The sequence below is a fragment of the Lontra canadensis genome, unplaced genomic scaffold, assembly GCF_010015895.1.
Source record: "Lontra canadensis isolate GAN:19392208 unplaced genomic scaffold, GSC_riverotter_1.0 scaffold50, whole genome shotgun sequence".
NCBI classification, from domain to species: domain Eukaryota; kingdom Metazoa; phylum Chordata; class Mammalia; order Carnivora; family Mustelidae; genus Lontra; species Lontra canadensis.
In genome coordinates, this window is record NW_022631044.1 from 1,882,644 (window position 1) to 1,897,845 (window position 15,202).

Here is a 15,202-nt window from a genome sequence, read left to right on the forward strand (position 1 = left end):
GTGGGTAGCATGTGTCCCAGACACCTCACTGGAATATCCCTATTTCTATCCGGCCTACCTATGGAGGTTCACCCCACAGAAAGAGCAACTTTGGAGAGATGGTCGTAAACCAAATGCCCCCTGTCAGAGCAGGGAAGTGGCTGGCCCTGGGTCATGAGGCCAGGCCATGGCAGAGGAGGACTAGAACAGAGGTCCTGCCCTTACCCGTCTGCGGAGATGCCCCCATCACACTTACGACCCCCCCAAACCAGATCACAGAGGTCCGACTCCCAGAAACCACTTCAAGTTATGACTCAGGGGGAAATAGAGCCAACGGCGCAAAGATGCAGGCGTTCTAGCACAACCCAGATTCCCAACGCTCTCCCTAACAGTGAGAGCATATTGTGATTTGGGGTTCAGAAAAGATAGGCAGAGCCAACCCTCAGCAGAAGGCCTGACAGCATGTGGCGGTCCAGTGTTCCCCACTGACTGTGGGCCCCCAATCAGGGAAGAAGGATATATTAGAGTCCCTCTCCTCCACGGGAGCATCCCCTCCCTGTGCCCTCTTGTTCTCCACTATGATGTAGTCCCTGCCTGGGCTTCCTGGATGTGGATATGAACCAGCCTCACCTTCTCTCTCTGGATGAGCTCAAAAGAGGCCAGGAGCTCGCCCGCCGGCTGGCTGCCCCTTATCAGGGGGAACCAGGCCAGCCGGGGCATCCGTTCCAGACTGGGCTGACACATGCAGCGGCCCATAAACTCATCTGCACCCTAGAGCATGGAGAAAGAAGAGTCAGCATCCCCCAGTTCAGGCTTGCAGGTGGCGTCAGAGCAATCCCCAGATCCATACCCAGCCTCCTGCACTAGCAAGAGACTCAGCAGTCAGGGCACTCCCCTGGGGCAGAATGTTGCACTCTAACCCCCTCAGAAGAACGTGAGGACAACATACAAGGGACCTCTGACCACCATTGCTAGATTTGCAATCCCATGATGGTTAAAAACCCCTCTGTAGGTCTAACTAGCCTTCACACTGATTTAATTTAATCAAGCTCTGAGCCCCTTAGAGACCACAGTGACAGCTCCCTGGCATTTCCTTAACACCCTCATCACAGGAGGTATCTGACATTTCCATGGGCTTCTTCATCTCCTTTCAATCTACCTGGGAAAACTGTGATCACTCATCAAATTCAGTGAGTCCTGTTAAAATGATGTTTTGATCTTATCATTCCCCAGTTCAGGCACCTTCCGTGGCCCCCACCCCCACTCCCTGGCCCACATCGCCTCCAGCATGGGAGGCCCCTCACTGGAGCCTGCTCACCTCTCCTGTCCTGCCTCATTCCCTCCGTACCCAACTCCAGCATGCTGGCCTCAGCTGCCCTTTCAGCCCCTGGCTGTCATGTCTGCCATCTCCCCCAGCCTCCGTTGCCCCCACCCCTGTACTAGAACTTGCACCTGCTCCCCCGCCTCGTCCCCTGGCCCAGCCCGTCCCGGTCCTCCTGCCTCCCTCTTCTTCCTGCTGTGCTGGAACACCCCACCACCTGGCCTGAACACCCCAATCACATTTCCTTCAGGGCCTGGGTCTTCCCCACAGGCTTCCCCCAAGTGCCAGCCTTGGGAGATGGGCTATCTGTCCCTCCTAGGAATCTTCTAGAGCTGTGCTCTCCAGTACCTGCGTCGATTCAAATATAAAGCTTAACTGATTAAAACTGAAAATGAAAATGGGGTTTCTCAGGTGCACTAGCCACTTTTCAACTGCTCAAGGCCACATGTGCTGAGCCGCTACCATTCTGAACAGCAGGGCCACTGAGTTTGGCCAGCATCCCGGGAGGGTCAGCTGGCCAGCTCTGGAGAAGGGCCCTACCTGTGCCCCTGGGGGGATCTCTCTACTCCGTGGGGGCGTATCAACTCCCACCTACGCTGGGAAAGCCACGTGCCGACCACTTAGCCCACACACAAGCACCCCATGACCATTTGTGGAGTCGATGTAGCTCTCAGATGGGGAGAGAGGACTCCTGGGCTGGGGTCTCAGAAGCAAGTCAGAGGCAGAGAACCCTGACCCAGAACCAAACACTCCTCCAGCTCCATCCCCTCTCCCTGCCACAGACACAGCTCACCTATGAGCAATCCATTTTTAATTACTCTAGAATGTTTTAACAGCTCTGTAGCCTATGGGGTCAGGGGAGAGGCCATCTGGCTTGGTACCCCTTTGGGTGGTGTCTCCCACCCCCGCTCCTGGAGGCTGTGGGCGGTGAGAGGAAGAGGGAGGAAGGCAGGCAGACTCACGTAGGTGTCGTGGTCATACAGCTCCACCACAATGTTGGGTGGCTGCTCGGCGATGCTGGCCGGCTCACCAAAGATCTCAATCTCATAGAAGATGAGTGTCTGGTCCCAAGTGGGGTTCAGAGTGTTCTTTGCCACCACTGTCTTCTGGCTCTGGTGCAGGAAGGAGACGATGGCGTAGGGATCTGGGTGGGTCAGGCACAGGGTGGGGCAGGGTGGGGAGGGGCAGGACACAGCAGAGACCATGAGAGTTGTCTGCTCAGGGGTCGTGTGGGCCACAGAGCTGGAGCAGAGCCATGGCTGCTGCTCTGGCTGGGGCAACCTACAGGTGGGAGCCTGTTTCCCCAGCGCAACCCCCTCGCCCCACCCCAGCCCTCTCTAAAGCCCTCTGGTGGGTCACAGTGCAGAGACGGAGCTGAGTTCCAGGAAAGCAGGCCTAGAGATCCAAAGAAGCCCCCTTCCAGGCTCCTTTCTGGGCTGGCCACCAGGTCCTGCTAGAGGAAGTGCATCCTGGACAGTACATGCATTCATTCATCCAGCAAGCATTTATAAAAAGCCTTCTGTAGGCCAGGTCAAGAGCTAGGTGCTAGGGGCTGAGAATACAGTTAGAGCAGAACCATAATCCATACAAGCAACCATAAAACTACAATCCTGATCAATGCCTTGAAGAGTGGCTCTAAGACACCATGGTGTGAGAAAGGGATCTATCTTCCTTGAGGAAGGGAGAGTACAGCAGAGATGCTGTTACCCTCAGATGGGGTGCCTAGACCTGCCCTTCAGCAAGCCCACACTGGCTGCCACACGGAGAACAGCCTGGAGCAAGCAGGGACACCAGTTCCGAGGCCCCTGCAAGGGTTCAGGCAGAGACAGCAGTGCTTGGATGGGTGAGCGCCCCAAAGGGAAGCCCGTGGACTGAAGAGCTCTTTGGCAGTGGGTGATGTGACAGGAATGCTGAGATCCCTCCAGTTCCCTGCTGCCCCAAACCATTGTGCAACCTGCCTGCCCGCTAGTCATTCCCCCCACCTGTTCCCAAAGGGAAGTTGGTGTCACTAGAGAAGATTCTAGGGCCGTGGCTCTCAAATGTGACCATGCAGCAGAATCACCTGGAAAGCTTACACAGACTGCTGGGCCCCACGCCCAGAGATGTGTTCATCAGATCTGGGGAGGGGCCTGAGAATTTGCATTTCTAACAAGTTCCCAGATGGTTGGGATGCTGTCCTCCGGGCCACACTTGGAGAACCAGGGCAGGAGAAATGCCTACAGAACTGAGTGCAGGCAATCTGGGACAGGGGCAAAGGGCTTGGAGGAGGGGCTCCACCAGCTTCTCCCATGAAGATGTCAGATGGGGGGCACTGTCCAGTTTGCTGCCATTTTGTAAGACTCAACGTGCCAGATGCTGAAGGACAAGTCCAGAGATACAGGAAGCTGGCAACTGGATGCTAGGTATCTGGGAGGGCTGAGCCCAACTCGCCCTCACCCATGCCCTCCACCTTTGGCCCCGCTCCAGCCTGAGGCACTCTGCCTCCTCTGAGCCTCCCAGTATATCCCCAGCTGTGCCCTAACCCCCATGTGACCCTAGACCCTAAGTGCTAGTGCTAGGATGTCCAGCTGTACTCCCGGGATGTGGGTGGGGAGACAGCCCTTCCTCACGAAGGAAGGGGAGAGGAACAGGTACCTTGGCCCTAAGGAGACCAAATGCCACACTACCGCCAACATACAGGAGGTGACAAAGAGTGACCCTAGAAGAGGCAGGGAGGTGAGAGAGGACTCCCATCAAGAGATGGGGGGAGAAGGGGCCAAGATTCTGATTGTTGGCCCACGGCATGGCTAATTTTAAGGGTGAGGGAGATCTAAGCTAGGAGGCAGATGCTATGGGCACTCAGTGGCTGAATAAGGTTGGGTTTGGTTCACAGGAGGTAGCCACCAGCATGGAACCAGGCTTCAGGCACAAAAGCCACAGTGTAGTCAATCCTAGAGGGCTTCCTGAAGGAAACAGTTTGAACCTGATTCGGGGGTAGAAGACTGCAAGGCCCTTGAAGGGAAATGGGCAGAGGAGACATGCCACCCCCACCTGGTGGAAACCTCCCTGGCATAGGGCTCCCCTTCCATGCACCGGCCCCGGTAGGATTGGCCCCAAACACTTCCCCTCCTGCCCCTGGCAGGGCCCAGCGGCGTCTGCGCATTTAATGAAACCGTCTGGCTGTGATACCATCAGCTCCAAGCTCGGCAGAGAACCTCTCCCTGGTTCCAGTAAGGGAAAGAGGGCGCGTTCCGATAAATAAAACCATATTAGAGAGCCGGCGAAAAAGCCCCTTTTGTTCCCACCCCCCGTGCTTCCCAACGCTTTATTTTTATAAGCATGAGGGCCCCAGACCGGCCGCGTTTACACAAAGATCACAATTGCACATTGTAGCGGCTACGTACCCTGTATTGGTGTTGGCAGCACCCCCCACGCGCACCCCCCCCCCCACAGCGGGCCAACTCCTTCCAGCGGCCCCAGCGGCCCAAGCAATGAGCTCAGCGTTGGGGGAACGGGGAGGGGGTGGCTTTCAAACAAGAATCACCCAGACCCACACACGCGCCCCGCCCGCCCAGGGGAGGAAAAAACACACAACAAAGGCATTGTAAAGAGCAGGCCTGGAGGCCTGGGGCCTCAGACACTGGGCTACTGTGTGCTGGGGCCCGGCTTCTCCCCCCACAGGGCCCAGCCCCTCCAAAAAAAAGAAAGAAGGCGAGCAGGGGTATTGCTGAATTAAGGTGGTCAGATGAAGGGAAGCCAGACAAATGCACAGACTCATCGCTCTTCCAGGAGAGCCAAGGGGAGGGAGAAGCAAGTCCTGAGGAGAGGTGGAAGGGAAGGTGAGGAGCTGGTTCTTCTCTATCACTCCAGTCTAGCACTCCTCTCAGGGACACTCCCATAGAAGAGGGGCAGCGTTGGCCCTCGGGCATCACCCACCAGGCCACACGGAGCTGAAGTAGAAAGTGGCTGGACTGGGGCTCTCTGAGGACCATGAGCTGCCCTAGACGACTCCAGCTGTGAACACACGTGCTTCTACGGGATACCATCCCTGCTAGAGGCCCCAGGCAGGTGGTTCTTTGTCTGGACCTAGAGCCCTGCACCCAACTCTGCTGCTCAGACCTTCCTAGAGCCTTCCTAGACCTTAACCATACACTGAGCCTTCCTCCCAAGCCCTCCTAACTTCCCAGCTCAGACCCCTGGGATGGGAGACAGGGCAGACAGCACCATCCCACTTGTCAGACAAGAGAGCTTTGCCCCCTTGGGGCGCCTGGGTGGCTCAGTGGGTTAAGCCGCTGCCTTTGGCTCAGGTCATGATCTCGGAGTCCTGGGATCGAGCCCCGCATTGGGCTCTCTGCTCAGCAGGGAGCCTGCTTCCTCCTCTCTCTCTGCCTGCCTCTCTGCCTGCTTGTGATCTCTCTGTCAAATAAATAAATAAAATCTAAAAAAAAAAAAAAAAAAAAGAGAGCTTTGCCCCATGAAGACAAAGTTACTAGCCCATGCTCACCTGTGACCAGGGCTAGACCCCCTTGACTCCCAGTCTAGTGCTCCTTCCACCACTCCATGCCCTTTGGGAAAAAACCCTTCAGAAAGAGGGGAGTAGTGCAAAAGAAAACTGTAATATAGCAATATTTCTTCCTATTAAATTAAGAAAAATTATTTGGAATTATAAAACCCAGTGTTGGCAAATATTTGATGAAATGGGTACTCTCCTTGACTGCTGGAAGCAGTTCAGGAAAGCAACTGGGCAGTATGCCCTAAACAACATAAAACTGTTTATACCTTGCTTCCTCTATTCCTGGGAATCACCCAAATTAACCAAAAAGCTATATGCACAGAGATGTTCACTCCAGCATTATGTGTAACCCGTCATTCGTTCACTCTGTAACTACTGACTGACCAGTGCGTGGTCGGTAAGCAGAGCACTAGGGATAGGAAAATGAAGGAGATGAAATCTAGGCTCTTAAGATCACGACTACTGGCTGGAAATGGTCACTACAGGGCAGTTAGATTCCAAGGTGATGTGCAGCTTACTCAGGGAATGAATAAGGTGGGGGTGTCGGGGATACCCCAATGGAGCCTGGCAGCATCATGTCAATCACCCCAAAGGAGGTCTCCTACCCTTAGTCTCCAGAACGAGGAGGGACCAAGGCACACCAAGGGAAAGGGGGCATTCTAGACACCAGCACAGCACTCACGATGACACCAAAGAGCCTGGGCATTTGAGAAACAGCCACTAGTTGGTCTGGCTGAGGGGAGGAAGGGAACGCCCAGGGCAGTGGGGATGAGAGAGGGAGGAGGAGCTCACAAAGATCCCAGATCTGAGCGGAGCAATCTGGACTGAATCCTACAGATCGGTGTTCCCCAAAATGTGAGCTTCGTAAACGCGAGTTCTCTGGGGATCTAGTGAGCACTTAAACAAGTCAAACAGGCTCCTTTCCTGAAGCCATTCCAAAGCCTCTCAATGCCACTGTGCATTGTAAATCTGGAAGTGTGCACTGTTCTCCAGTCTCCCTTGCTCAGGAACCCTGCTTAAGTGGAGCATTTCACAAGCCTCCGACACACTTTGGAAAACAGCTCCATGAGCTCAACGGGAGAATTCCCCCTGCCAGAGCCAACTTAACAGAAAGTCTGCTTCGAGAGGGAGAGGGCCGCGACTGGAGTCCAGACGCTGTAAGCCCCGAAGCAAGGGCTCCCCAGTCCAACCCAAGACAGAGCCTGGATTGGGACGTAAAACTAAAACACTGGTCCCCACGGAGGTGACCTCCGCTGTGAGACCCCAATGTGGCCTGCCCTTGAGTAATAGCTCTCGGGACCACCCACCTGGCACACACCTTTGATCTCCCAGGAACCATGAGGCCAACAAAGAGGGCACACGACCTTCTATTGTCTTTACAGATACTGCACTCTGGTAAATTAATAACTTAGCTTTTGTTCTACTTACCATCTCTCATTTGCTTGGCAAACCAAGGTAGGCAGGCCCCCTGAGCCCCCTGGTCTGTGAGGCCCTCCAAGGGGAATTTCTGATTCCCCCAGCCTAAGGGCCATCTTCTGATATGTCATGACCTCACAACAGAGCGTCTCACGGGTTGTCTTAATGGGACCTCTGCTCACCAGGCAGGGGCAACCCCAACCCAATGTCAAAGAGAAGTCATTGGAATTAAGCATCATTTTATGTTTCTAAATGCCTAGCTGCTACACAGACCACGCATCCTCATAGCCACGAACCACAAATGTCCTTCCGATGTCTGGAGAATTGAGGCTGACTATATATTGAAACCCCTTCGGAGGCAGAACCCTCAGGTGGCCTGGACAGAACATCTCCACAAGCCTCCCTTTCCTGCCTGAGTTTAATATTATTCACCAAGTGTTTCCTAGGCAGTTCCTGTGTGTCCCCATCCCACCCCCCGCCCACCCAAAACCTCGGCCAGAGAGAAGGAAGCAGACAGACACAGCACCAGCACAGCTCGGGGCCCTGGGAGCCCACCGCTGCAGGAAAGACCCAGGGCATCACAGGTCACAGTCAAAGGAGCACCTTCTGGAAGAGAGCCGTCTCTGTCCCATACACTCAGCAGGCAGGCTGGAGGATGATACCAGCAACAGAGGCCACACTAGACCCTTCCCTGGCCCCAGACGGTCCGGATTCACACATGAGTTTCCTCCAAGAAGTGCCAGCCGGTGGCCACGCACAGCCTTCAGCCGCCAGCCGCCCCAGGGTCAGTGCCAGGGGAGAAATTGCTTTGGTTTAGGGTTTGGGAGTGAAAATAAACACTCTGGGTTTTATAGGTTCACCCATGTTGGCTGCTGTTTTCCTTTCCAGCAGCTGGTCAATCAGGCCTTTCATTCAGAAGCCAGCAGCCTCTGAGGAAGCCCTGGGCAGTGCCCTCAAAGCTCAAGGGATGTTTATTTGGGGGAGGGGGTGGGGCTGGGATGGAAAGTGTGACATCTCCCACAGGCCAGTGCCGGGCTGACCCTGCCTGTGGTCCCCCGGGGTGCGTGCCACCTCCCAGCACGGGTTTCTTGGGAGGGCCTCCGTCCCGGCAGTGTCCTCGGCCAGCCCAGCCCAAGGACAACAACAGGAGGACAAAGGCCCCCCCGGTCCTCGCCCCACGCCCACACAGGCCTGCCACCTGCACCCTCGTCTCTCATGCCCTGCTAAGGAAGAAGAAAGGCTGTGGATGAGTTCACCTCTCTTCTCTCAGCGTACATCCCAATGGGCAGCGAGCATTCTGGCAGGTTCCCAGCAAGGGCCAGGTGCACACGTCTGCCCCTCCCCCACCAACTGCAGCATGTGGGTTTTGCATACGCTTTTCAGAGGGTGCTGTTGGGACCTGGGGACCCAAAGCCCAGAGGAGAAATTGCTCCATCTACCATGTACCTGGCTGCCCACGGCTGGAAAACAGGTCACTGGGAGGAGAGAATGTGGGGAACCCCAGCTGCTGGGGTGAGGCATGAGGGTGGTCCCCCCTGTGGGGGAGGAGCAGGGCCCAAAGAGAGGCAAGTGGCTGTGAGCTATAGGGCCATCCTATAGTGAACAGAAGTTCACTCTCACAGAAGAATTCACTTCTACTCAAGGAAGTAGCAAGCACTTGGAGGATGGCAGGCCATTTGTCAGCTATTTGATCTCAAGCAATTTAGCTAAGCTATCTGCGTCTCTGTCTCCTCACCTGTAAAATGGGAACATGAAGCCCCTAGCTCATAGGAGAGACGTAAGGGTCACGTGCACCGAGACCAGTAAAAAGCCAGGGCTCACACTGAGCGCTCAGTCAGTGTCCGTTCTTCAGGTACCAAGTGCAGGTTCAAAGACAAGACAAAGCGCCTTCCTGGAGGAGTTCACAGTCAGAGTGGGAAAGACAGACAGCAGTTGATCTAGATGGCAGTCAGGACTGTGAGAGGCGTTGGTGGGGCGCCGGCCTAGTGTCAAGGAAGAGCAACCATCTGGGCTTGGGGCAGCATCAGAGGACCTGAGCTAGGTCTTGAAGAATGAGTAAGAGTTTGCTAGGTTAAAATTTGGGACGGAATGCATTCTAGGCAGATAGGGCATGGAGTAGAAAGGCCAGGAAGAGCTCCACAAAGGTTGACAAAAGTTGGTGAGACCAGAGCTAGTCTTAGAGGCCAACTAGGGAACAATGCAACTGCAAGCTCCACAGGAGTCCGATCCACAAAAATCCCCAGCTGTCTCCCAGTGTCTACACTGGAAATCAGAGGAGTGACATGACCAGATCTGTCTGAGGCAGGGTGGAAGGTGAGGGAGGTCAGGAAATGAGAAAGAGTGAGGCCAGTTCCTGGGAACATCTCCAAGAGAGATTCAGAAGCCAGAATCCGCGGGACTGGAGGACGGATGGTTTCCAAACTGACAGGCAATAGACACGTGCTAATGCAACACCAGAACCAAGGTAGGCAAAGAGGGGAGGCCTGGATGGGGGAAGGAGGGCACAAGGAGTTCAGTTTTGATAGGATGAACTGAGGAGCCAGTGATGGAGGCATCCTGGGGGACACACCTGGCTAGACACATGGAGCTCCTATGAACTGAAGGCCTGTAAGCTTCTCCAACATGGGTGGTCCATGGAGCCAGGGAAGGTGAGGGCACTTCAGTGCCCAGAGAAGAGGACACACAGACAGACTGTCAAGACCATCAGACTTAGAGGCCTGGGAAGCCCCCCAAGTAGGAGCAGGAAGAGTAGCAAGAGGCTGCAGGAGACCCTGGAGACAGAAGTGTCTGGGGGTCAGAGCCAGAGGGGCTCTCAGAAGGAAGTGATGGTCAACAAACCCAGCAGAAGGGTCAAGCAGGCCACCTGACAACCAACCCAGTGACGCCGGCAAAATGAGCCACCTCCACAAATCCCACAAACAGCCCCAGCTCCCACACACTGGAGAAGCCCTGCTGGCTCAGCTCCCGGCTCTCAGCCCCTGGTCTCTGATTCCCTTCCCACCTACCAGAAAAGGAGTCCTTGTCCATCGAGGGCAGGTCCCGGGCCTGGTACATATAGCAGCGTAAGTGGTAGCGGTTCCCATCTGTACCAAGGAGGAAACAGAGATGCCAAGTGAGCGGCTAGGAGCAGCTGAGAGCAGCAGCTGGGGTGAGGGGAGTCTCCCGCAGGAAGGGCCACAGACGAAGGGTGTGAGCCATGGAAATGACACATGTCACATGTCACCCTCTGTGGGAGTGAACCGCTCACAGGATCAGAGCAGAGCATGGCTCCTGAGTGTCGTGTCCTGGGGCCTGAGAGCTGGGGAGAGGGGATGGAGGAGAAGCCAAATAAATGATAGGGGCAGCCAGAATGCACTGGGCCTTGAACGCCCGAACCCAGGCACGCCACACGCAGCTGGACATGCATGTGTATGAATGCGTGAGCGTGCCTACACACCCCCACCAAAGACACATACCCACCACAAAGCACCTAGACTCGATTCTCCCTAGCCCCCATACAAAAATGCATGAGGCTACACACCTGTCGACTTCACCCTGCGAGACACCGCCAAGCATCACTTACAATCAAAGATGCAGGAAATCGTGGGTCTGTTCACACCGAAGCTCAGGGTGGACACGGACATGGAATCGTCACTCCTGTCATCTACCACGCCGCCCTGGAGACACAGAGCTGGTCGTGACCAATCCTGACCTCAGAGCTGGGGGGGTCATTTGCCCAAGTCAGGAGACCTCTAGACAACACTCCTCTGCTGCTGAGAGCTGGGCCATTGGCCTCTGAATTTACTCTAGGGTACCACATCCTCCTGTAGCCTCCCCAGACTCCACTTGGGATATGGAGTGATTCTGGCCCAAGAGGTTAGGGTCTGATAGAAGGAAGAACTAGAGGGCAGAGAATCCAATGGGGATTTTCCCACTGGGATGAGTTAAGAGAAGCCAAACCGGGGGACCTCTGTCCACTCCCTGCACATCTGGACACTGGGTCCTAGCTCTGGGGGAAGCTGTGCTATGTTGTCGCCACCTCTCACCAGCTCGCACTAAGCTGAGGGCAAAAGAGGACGCAGGCTGTGGCCAGGACAGGGACATGAGCAAGAGGCAGGGTCCATAAGCACTCAGGCTCAGAAGCCAGTCTGCCAGTGTACTGCTCACGAAACTAGCAAGTCAGTCCCCTCACTTTGTCCTCATTCACACTGGGCTCTAACTGCTGAGCCATACACCAGCCTCCTTGGACTAGGTGCCTACCGCCCAGGTGTATCCAGAGCCAGCTCGGGCACACTGGCCCCTCATTGGCATCTTGCATGACATGGGGAACTTCAGGGAACCAGCAGGGATCAAGGCCCCCACAAGTACAGGAAATGTACTGGTTACTCAACAGCCCAGCCTCCAGATTTGGCTTTCTTGGCAAGCCCACCAGCATCCTGTGGCCCAGAGCCCAGCAGAGGGATGGGGAGAGCTGGACAGTGTTCCCATGCTGTCCACTCTCTCTGCAGCCTCTCCAAGAGATTTCTCCAGGTCCCTCGCCTCTCTCTTCCCTACCATCAACTGCCCCACTCTCTTGCCCTATTCCTGTTCCCAACACACAAGCACACACACCCTTGTGAGTGAACAGAAACTCTGGGCTCACCAGTGGCCTGTTAATCTGGTGCAGGCCCACACAGGGTGGCCGTTTGGCAGGACTTGCCACCCTGCCACCCTGCCATAGCCATCTCCCAGGAATCTCACCCTCTCTCCAAAGAGAAGACACATGGCCACTTCTACATGGTCCTCACCAAGCCACACCCACTCTCAGGGCCCAGTCCTAGACCCCTCATTGGAGAAGTCTCCCTGAAAGCCTGCCTTCCCACTTCTGATCTGCCCACACCCAGAGCCAGAACCAGTATCGTTATCCAGAGCCCAAATCCTTCATGCACCCTCAGTACCTGAAGGACCCTGATCAGACCTCAGGTGACCTGCGCCATTTTCCCATTCAACACCAGGACTTCCCTCCCCCAAACCCAGTGCTCAGCATTAGGCAGGCCATGCCCCCTTTAAGCTGGCCAAGACTCACACCTGCTCCATCACAAGCTCTTCCTCTTCCCTAGCTAGAATTGCCTCTGACTATCCCAAACCCCTCCATCTTCAGGGCATCTTAGGACACTGAGGGAAAGCCTGCCCTGGTCACTGTAGGTCAACATAGAAATGCATCCTAACATAGGCCAGGTCTTCCTCTGCTCCCTTCCTGCAAAAGGGACCCTAAGAAACACATGCAGGAAAGACGGGTCCATCTGCTCTTCCAGGGGTCTCAGCGAGTTCTAGCTTCAACCAGGAAGTCTCTGGCAACCACCACAGGACACCCCCCTCAAAGGCCCCCTTCTTTTGATCATAACTTCAACACAAGTTCTAGAACCAGATTTCGGGGGCTCCAATTACGATCCTGCTATGTATTGGCTGTGTGACTTTGGGCAGCTTGCTTAACCTCTCTGAATCGTGTCCATAAATTTGGAATAATTCTACAGTATCTATCTCAGAAAGTTGCTGTGATTACTAAGGAGATACATTGCGTGTTCTTAGCACAACTCCTGGCATGTAATAAATGCTCAATAAGTATTTGCTAGTAATGATCTTATGAAAGAAATAAAGCACAGTGGGGCAGAGGCTGGGTAGGGCATAAACTGTAAATCTCGCAATTATTCTCAGGGGTGGTATTCATATACCTCATATTTGTTCAAAATTATTCCAGAAGCTGGAAAAGTGGACATTTCAGGAGCCACAGCCCTGGGCAGAAATCAAAAGCAATCAATCAAGCAATCAGTCTCTCAACACACACACACACACACACACACACACACACACACACACACGCACACACGGGAAAGCAGGATAACAGGGAGGGTGTCATACTACAGACAAGGAAAGACCCTGAACAGGATCCTCTCTCCTGAGCAGGTGCGGACCCCAGGCATCCTGGTTTCCCACCAGAAAAAGCATTTGGCCCCACAATGCTGCACTGGCATCCTGCCAGAGCCCACACCACATCCAACAGCTAATGGCTCCCAGTTTCAGGATCTGCAAGGCCGCACATAGGGCTGGACCTGGGGGCCCCCGCAGGCCACCCCAGGCAAGAGGCACAGGACGCCAAGGAAAGCAGATCAGAACACTGGAAACGGGGCTTGGCCAGCCCCCCGCATACAACCACCCGTAGCACATGCAGCCCAATGCACCTTGGTGGAAGGGCAGGGGTTCTGGCTAAAGGCAGGGTGGAAGGCCCGGGACCCAGTGGCCCTGCCATCTCAGCCTGGCAACATGCTCATGTCCCCCACGAGTTGGGTGAGTGAAGGGAGGAGGCTGCCTCTGCCTCCCAAGGTCCCCATAATGCCTTCGCCCCCTCCCAGTACCTGCGGGGACCTCTGTGGTTGCTGAAGGCTGCCAGCGCACTTCCCCATCACCTCACATCTCCTCCAGATGCCCCCCCCCCCCCCCGCTGCCCCCCCCAAGCCCCCCCCCCCCCCGAACTCCTCGGTCTGGGGCTTTGGCAGCAATTTCTGGGTCTCTGTCCAAGGGCAGTCTGCCCTCCTTTGATCAGAAAAGGGTCCCCCTCCCTGGGATTTCCACAAAGACAGGCGCCAGGTGTCTCAGGCCTAGCTCAGTGCTTGGCCCACGGCAGGCTCTGGCCCTCAGAAACAATGTCCTTCAGAGGGAGGAACCAGTATCCCCTTGGGGAAGGCCCCTCACACTGCCTGGGCTTTTCCACCTGTCCTGCCCCCAGAATGGGGGTTCCACAGGACCCTCCACACTGCCCCCAGTCCCCAACCTGCCCCCCAAGTATGGACTTGCCTCTTCCTTCCCTTCTCCCCCAGCTCAAAATGACAGATGGGGATTACTGAGAAAAAGCTGGGAGAACCAGGAACCAGGCTGAGGGACACTCACTAAGTTCAGTCCCTCCCAACAGAGCCCCAGCCCCACAACCACTCTGGTTCCCAGCCTGGGCAGAATTCTACCCACACCTCAGGCTGATGTCTTTCCATCCTCTGACCCACTGGCCTTCACAGGGGAGGCTGGGCTCTGCACACAACCTCTTCAGACCCTGTGAGCAGAAAGGGAGGTCAGCTCTCCCTCCCAGCCCAGCCACGGCCTCTGAATTGAGTCTCCAGCAGTCTGGACACCCCCCAAACACCCCCATCCCTGATGACTTTCATGCTCAACCCAGCTAAAATCTTCTAGGGACCCCTTTCTTGCCCCCAGGCCTTTCTTGCTCCCACACTGGTCTCTCTACCCTCTTCTTTCCCTTCTTTTTCCTAGGTGTCTAGACTCATCCTCGAGGTCTCTGTGCAAGAATGAGTAAGCCCCCCAGGGGCTTCTGCGGTACCCTGAACCCCTTCTTACCACATCTAGCACTCCTCTCACTGTTGACTTGTCTGTACCCTCCCACTGAGGGCTCTGGGAGATTTCTGTCATATGCCCAGCTCCCCTCACCCACAGCAGGTGCTCAGTACACATCTGGAGAGCAGATAAATGAAAGAAGGAGGTCACCTCAGGAGAGAGCAACAGCGTGAGCTATGGCTACAGCTCATGAAGGAGGCCAGCCTGTCACCCAGGTCAGGGAATCAGTCTGTCTGATAACAGATAACCCCATGTCACACTTCCTTCATCCTGAGGTACGTTTCAGTTTTCAAGTGTAGACATGCAAGCCTCACACACCAGAATTTCTCTCTAGGCAAACAACGAAGCCACATGAAAACTTGATTTGGGAGCCTCTGGGAGGCACCTCCTTCCTGTCTTGTGCTTTGCTGGATGTTTAGCAGCATTCCTGGTCTTGACCCATTAGATCCCCAGGAGTTCCTACCCCTTCAGTTGTGACCACCAAAAATATCTTTAGACATCATCAAATGTCACTTGAGGGACAGGGTGGGGGATAGAAACTGTCCCCTGTGGAGACCCCGTGGTTGAAAATCTAACGCAATGGGACACCCCCCTCCCACCCTTGGCAGGTTCTTAGCATTTAAGCAGCACTCAGTAAA

The 15,202-nt window shown here is 55.1% G+C and overlaps 1 protein-coding gene across 11 annotated transcripts in view; it reads right to left on the reverse strand.

Moving 5' to 3' along the window:
* DYSF (dysferlin) overlaps nt 1–15,202 on the reverse strand; it is a 203,591-nt gene that overhangs the window by 75,578 nt on the left and 112,811 nt on the right. For all 11 annotated transcript variants that reach the window (XM_032873658.1, XM_032873665.1, XM_032873662.1 and 8 more), the window contains 4 exons: nt 10,771–10,864; nt 10,214–10,291; nt 2,263–2,444; nt 610–750 (listed from right to left, as the gene is read on the reverse strand). In XM_032873658.1, the coding sequence (XP_032729549.1) occupies nt 610–750; nt 2,263–2,444; nt 10,214–10,291; nt 10,771–10,864 (495 nt within the window). The remainder of the gene's footprint in view (nt 1–609; nt 751–2,262; nt 2,445–10,213; nt 10,292–10,770; nt 10,865–15,202) is intronic.